This window comes from Cupressus sempervirens, chromosome 7 (genome assembly GCF_028749045.1).
Source record: "Cupressus sempervirens isolate cs-2001-9-10 chromosome 7, ASM2874904v1, whole genome shotgun sequence".
Taxonomy (NCBI): Eukaryota; Viridiplantae; Streptophyta; class Pinopsida; order Cupressales; family Cupressaceae; genus Cupressus; species Cupressus sempervirens.
In genome coordinates, this window is record NC_143124.1 from 735,337,777 (window position 1) to 735,344,905 (window position 7,129).

A 7,129-nucleotide genomic window follows, 5' to 3' on the forward strand; every position below is an offset into this window, starting at 1 on the left:
TCAACTCAATTTGGCGGGCTGTTTAGAGCTCTTTGTAAAATGGTCCTCTAAAAGGGGAAAGTAGAGAGCCTAAAGTAAGTTGAAGAAAACTATAGGAGCACGTAAATCGAGAAATGTGGAAGATAGGATAACATGTATGGGAACTGGGGTTTGAATTAGATGGCAGCATAAACGAGGGAGGGACAAAAGTATGTTTGGATGCAGCTCAAATAATCCAATCATTAAAGGGCTATGTCAACGCGAGAGTGCCATTAAATAATAATAATTAATATCTAGACGCGGTTTGCCTCACTGCGGGTGTGGCCCCCGCAGAAAGGTGAAGGGCAGTTTGTCTGGTGGTTTTGGAGTCGGAGGAATCTACAATTAATGGCGGTGCGAGAAGGGAATCACGAAGATGTTCTTCTTCTGACGACTGACCGCGACTGTTTACAGCGGTTTTGGAAGGGCGGTATTGGTGTGGGTATCTATATAGTGTGGTGGTGTGGGGAGGGAGGAGATGGAAATATTTAATTCTAGTTAAAAAGTCAGCGCCGTCCAGTGTACACAAAGAGAAGTTGCAATGCCTCTGTTCTGTTTCTGTTTCTGAGAGAGCTCAGAAGCTTTATTTTGGTTTTGGATATATCGTTATGTTTAGGCAGAAGAAAGTATCCAGCGCTTTTTTTGGTTTTGGGAGAATTTGGCGGCGGGTTTAGCTGTTGGATTGATGCTAAAGGTGTCGTTTTGTTGTTGGCTTTGTCCCTAGGATTTGGTTTTGGGGACGGGGGATTTGTGTGTGGGATTCTTTTTGTTCGGGTGAGGATGTGTAGCTTGTGGAAGACGATGGAGGAGAGTGATGATGGAGATCTGGAGGCGGTCGTGAGAGGTTACAGCAGGATGAATCCCTACAATTGGCAGCCTGCGTCGGCGAGATTCGATCCCGGGTTGAGCTTTAGGTCGCCTGGTGGTTTGGTGTTCCCCAATTTGATGTCCATGACGGCGCCGGCTTCTCCTGTGGGAATGGATCTGCAGGATTTGTGTAGGCCTTTTTATGGCGATGGAAATGGGAGTGTTCTTAGATCTGCTTCTTCGTGCTCTTCGTTGATGTTCGAGAGCATGGAAGTGAACGCGGCTTCTTCTTCTATGTTTGCTGCTGAATCGTCTCCGCCGCCTGCGGCGGTTGCTGGCATCAGAAAGCTTGGCGAGATTAAGGAGGAAAAGAGTCTGGAAATTTTGAGACCTAGAGTTCCTGAGCCGCGGGACGTCCTGGGTTCGAAACCTGTGAAGGTCGAGCCGCTGAAAGAATGTGACGGCTCTTCGTCTTCTTTGTCTCAGGGTGTGGAGAGCGGCGGGACTGCTCAGCCGACTTGCAAAGGCCAGGGGTCCAAGAGAAGGTGAGAATGCGCCTTTGGCTGCAAAGATTGTTGAAGATTTACCAGTTCTGCCATGGCAAAGGGTTTCTGATGGATTATTTTGAAAATATCTTCCAAATTTTGTAAATGTTTTGCTTATTTTGAAAATATATTCCAAAATTTGAAAATATTTTGCTTGTTCTGAATTTTTTTTTGCTTATTTGTGAAAATATTTACAGGAAATCACAGCAAAAGAGGATTGTGTGCGTTCCGGCGGCGGCAGGGAGCAATCGGCCGAGCGGCGAGAGCCTTCCTTCTGATCTGTGGGCGTGGCGCAAATACGGGCAGAAGCCTATCAAGGGTTCTCCGTATCCCAGGTAAGAGCAAAGCGAAATCCGATTTAGTTTAAGAAAAGCGAAAATGATATTCTTCCCAGTTGTTGAGGACATCAATTCAATTACTGTAAATGAAAATGAGTAAAAGCTAAGAAAACGCAACTGTCTGCGGAACATATCCCTTTGAATTATTCGACACACTTTGTTGTTAAAGCTCTGAAGGTACCTATAACAGTGCAAAAAGTGCTGCAAAATTTTGGAAAAGAAACTGTAGAATCAGCATAGCTACGATTCTTTAACACCTTTGGTATAAATATCCCTAGGGAGTGCAAATAAATTACAGAATATTTTGATCTTTTGGGATAATTTAATGGCGTTTACAAGTTCAATCAATGTACACAACTTTTTGCTGACATTTGCAATCAATCGATTTGTTTATTGATGTGATTCTCTGCTTTTTGCCTTTTACTGTGACAAGCGCTATGAATCGATTCACTTATTTTATTTCCTATTGTGACCAAAAGTGTTTTTCCTTTTCTGTGTGTCGTTCATCTTGTATTTGGCAGGGGTTACTACAGGTGCAGCAGCTCCAAGGGCTGTTCGGCGAGGAAACAGGTGGAAAGGAGCCGAACGGATCCCACCATGCTTGTTATCACATACACGTCAGATCATAATCATCCCTGGCCAACACACAGAAATGCTCTTGCAGGCTCCACCCGCCAAACCCCATCGGAAAAGAATGCTCCGGCGGAATCTCGAGCGCAGAAGCAAGAGAATTCAGAGACAATCATAATGCCCGACGGAGAGAACAATAACAACAATAATGACAGTACTACCAGTGCCTTTTCGGTCGCCGGCGGCGGGGGTTCGATTTCTTCGGCGGACGGGGAAAATTTGAGCAGCGGAATGATACAGGATGATCAAGATCCGGCGGCGGCGGCAGAGCTGCGAAATCTTTTCAGGCCGGAGGACGATTTCTTTGCCGAGTTAGGCGAGCTGCCGGAACCTCTCAATATTTTTGCCCGACAGAATTTCGACGACGACAAATCCGACGAGGAAGAAGCGGCCAGCTCAGTTGTCGATCCCTTCAATCTATTCAACTGGTCTTCTCTCAACCCCACTCCTTCCCCGTTTGTAGACACTAAAACAGCCATGTAATGTAATCATGACACCATGAATGTTCATGATCATAAACAACAGCTCTATTTATTTGCATCTTTTATTTTCTTTCTTCTTGTTCTTCTAGTACCCTAGTTCAGGCATACGAATCCAATGCAATGAGACATCGTACTTTAAATTCCAGGCGGGTCGAAGAAACGCCCATTTGAATAACCGTCTCCAGCGGGACTTTTCTAGCTCGCAGGTCGCGGGTTCGATTCGCAATGCATTGCATTTCGTATGCGTATTAGATGTGTACACTGAAGCCTTTGCCGCTTCCTAATGTTTCGAGCAAAATGTGTATACTTTCTCGAGCGACCGCGTTTCTAATCTAGCATTAATTTAATCTCTGTATGTACAAATTCATTTCTTGCACTTTCTTGATTTTTAATTTGATTTCCTGGGTCATTCTTTTCCTGTCGCCATTAAAGCTCAGAATAGCACGGTCACGAACTTCTGTCAGATGATGCTACGATTGACATTGACAGAGTATATTATATCAATATGTATGTGCTGTTGCATGGATTTGGTGTGAGGAGAAACGAAGTCTACGTGAAACTTTTTGGGCAGGATTTCTTTCTTTCGATGGGACAGACAATGGAGTGGTGTCATCCAAGAAAATAATTTTGACAAGCCTTGTAAAGTAAACACGTAGTCTTAATTCTCTTCCCCAAAAGCACAATCCCCCAAAACTTGATGGTGTGGAAACTCTACAGACATTCATTTCTTTAATCTCAGCATGCCATGAATGCCAGTTTCTGTCGGTAAGTGTAACTACTCTGCTTATTAGACAAGTGTGTTTCAGCATGATCAATGACTGCATGAGCTCGTAGAATCTTCATGAAAATACACATAACTGCAACCGATACGGCCATATCTTCTACCGATTCTTTTGTTCAGGGAATATATTTATATAAATGTGTGTGTATGGGGAATGCAACTCGATTCTTTCTTTACTCACGAGATAGGGATTGATTTCATAATAATGATAGGAATGTTCATAGAAGTTCCATGGTATCAGTGCTTGTTTTTCTTTGTTATTTTTAGGGCCACTATATCTTTCCTTGATCTGTTTCAGCGGCTCTCAACAGTACTTTCTTTCCTTTATTTGCATTTTGTTCATCTCATGAGGCTTGGACGGTGGTCTTTTATCCTTCCATGGAGAAGGATGGATGATGGGATCACTAAGGAGTTGTGTCTGTTACAGATTACGACTGATAAATTTTGCATTTTGAGCCTTGATCGACGCCTGAGAATGACCCTTACAAGAGTAGATGTTACGCGCATAAAAGAACCCGAATTCTAAGGCAATAAGTGGTTAAGAATCGCCAATGCTGTACAATATAAGTGGAGCAAAAATGACGTACAATATCACCTTGATCATTGCGTTGTCAGCTAAATGATTTTCAATAAGCTTACTGACTTTTATACTCAGCTCGCTGTATACTACACGTTTTTCCTTATTTTAGCACAAATTCTAATGTATAAGACCCCTACAAAAGAGTAATTTTTAGCTAATTTTGGTTATAATTAGTTTTTCCAGGGGTTAAACAAGTATCATTAATTTCTCATAAAACTTATCTGGAACGGCTTTAACATTATATTTTTTCAATAAAGTTATGATTTATTGAAGTTCAGAGTTTTGGGATGAGATCTTTAATGCTTTTCTCGTCAAGGATTCAAATTATATTCTCACTCATCATCTAAATGGTGAGCTATGCAAGAAAATATCTGATAATGAATCATATAGCATAATTACACAACTAAACTCTTTTCCTCTCAAATTTTATAGACGGATTATGGAAACTTTGTGATTTTTTTATAATATATAATAAAAATATTAATTGATATAATGTAATTTAGTTTGGTTATTGATTAAGTAAATTTGATTATTTGAATTTTTATATTAACACTTTAGATTATATTCATAGGATGAAAGACTATATAAGGACTAGAAAAATCAATGATGGTTCGTAAGGTATGATTTGAAATGTTATTGTTAATGTAAATATTTATTCAATGGAAGGTTGAAATGACATTGTATCTACATTCAATCTAATTTATGTAGTGTGTTTTTTATGGGCTTTACATGTAACACCCAACAACTCTTCTATTTTGTTGTTAATCTCTTGATAGCCCTACACAATATTTTGTTGTTGTTAGTGTTGTGACCATATACATTAGAACTGTAAGATGCCAACACCCTTATTTGAATTGCTTACCAATATCAAAATCAACATGATAGATTGCAGAAATCTAGTCATTAAATAATATATCTTTATAAATAATTTATATTGATTTTTTTAAAATGATATAAAACTAAAAATAAAGTGCTATAGATTTTCTATTATCTTAAAAAGTTAATTTTCTATCTTTTGATTTTCAAATATCCTTTACATGAAATATCCAATAAATTTAATTATAAAAAGTATCTATATATTAATATAACTAATGAATTAGATCTTTTGCTTGAAGTAAATGTATTCTTCTAGATAGTGAGGCACTAATTATCATGGGCAAACACATGAATCAATGTTGGATATTTTCAAAATCTCACATTTTACATTATTAAAGAATTTGATCATCTGAACTTTAATTCTCTTCAAACTGAAATAAATTAATTAATATCATGATTAGCATGAGAGTGCTTGCTACCATTTATTATTTTTCTTTATTACTAGTACTTTTAATTATTTTGTATTTGAAAAATTATAAGTTATTTTTATTCATTTTATTGAATTCAAAGATCAAGTTGATGTCCATTATTTTTACCAAGGTTTTATAATTTGATGTGAGCTAACATAAAATTAACATAGAATCATGATAATTATGATTATTTTAATATATGGTATAATTCATTGATATTTATTTGATTAAATGAGATAATGTAATATTTTTAACATGTACCCTTGAATTTCTCAATAGGGCCAAGTTGAAAGTTGTTACCTCTTTGGGTGTTGATTCATGGATTTATAATGAGCTGAAGATTTTGAAGAAGACAACTAATGACTTGCATCATATACACACAAGGCTCAATGCTCTCATATTGATATTTTTAGTGGGGGGTTGAGTAGACACACAAGGCTAAATACCAAGATGGCTCAAATGGTGTCTCTTGCTGTGTAGGTGAAAGAACCTATGGAAAAAGTTGCTAGACATTGGTAAGAGTTTGGTTAATGCTAGTAATGAGCTAGCTTAGTGCTCTTTAGTTGTTTTTAGCCCTTTTTTGTTAGTTCTTTGTTGGTTTTGGATGTTGGAAACTGGTTGTTATTGCTGCTATTTTGTTTTTTCCAACATGTCACTGTATTCTATCCTAGATGAGCTTTGGTCTTTTTTTCTTTTTTTTTTTTTGTCTATTTGTTGTTGTTTTGATTGGGATTTCAGGTCCTTGTAAACCTAGTTGTGTGGTGATTATTAATAGTTTCATCTTGTTGATGTAATCTTGTAAGAGGTTTCGGGTCCCCTCAAAATCTTGTTTAACCTTAATCCAATTTTTTAAAAAATTAATAAAAACTTTTGTTAAAATGGGGTTAAATAAAAATATATGAAAAACATGTTGATTTAAACATAATCATTTTATTTATAATTTATATAGATGATTTGTAAGACTTCTATTATAGAGGTTCTACATTCACAAAGCTATTTTTAATTCTCTAATATAGGAGCTTGGAACATAGGTCATGCCTCTTTAGCTAAGAGCCACAAACTGGGGGGGTATACATTCTACTAAAATCATCTGGGGTGTGGCACTAGCCTCATCCCTTTATCAATGCCAAAGTCATGCACTTAGCAAAACTTGATCCTTGATGGGCTCATGAACAACCTTTCAATTTCATTGGTAAATCAATAACCCATTAACAATAGACACATTCAATTGTAATTATACAAAATATTCTAAATAGAGTCAAGGTTTATAGTAATATTAAATACTGGTACATGGGCATTTGTAATTTTACTATAACAATTAAAATGTATGAAATAAATGCATAATAGATTAAACATCATCGTATCTATATAATAATGTTGTATACAAAATCTAACAAATTTCTTAAATAATAAAAAAACATAAAATTTATAAAATGCATTTATCAATATTGAGAGTAATAATAGGGTTCTCACTCCAAGGCACAAAGCCCAAGAATGGTCACAAAGGTGCACACCATAACTAACCTATTATACCACATGGACCAAATACATCATAATAGCACACAATAAAAAAATTGCTCATAGAGAAAGAGGCCACAATTGATTGCTTACAACACACAAGCCAAATAAGCCATTAACAAGACAATCAAGATACTACTATAA

The 7,129-nt window shown here is 37.0% G+C and overlaps 1 protein-coding gene across 1 annotated transcript; it reads left to right on the top strand.

Moving 5' to 3' along the window:
- The first annotated feature begins 253 nt into the window (after positions 1 to 253).
- On the top strand, positions 254 to 3,196 carry LOC149549326 (putative WRKY transcription factor 14). The gene is made up of 3 exons (XM_089792779.1): positions 254 to 1,370; positions 1,568 to 1,705; positions 2,230 to 3,196. Exons 1-3 carry the CDS (start codon positions 799 to 801, stop codon positions 2,819 to 2,821), a joined length of 1,302 nt encoding a protein of 433 aa, XP_089648905.1. The 5' UTR covers positions 254 to 798; the 3' UTR covers positions 2,822 to 3,196.
- The last annotated feature ends 3,933 nt before the right edge of the window (positions 3,197 to 7,129 follow it).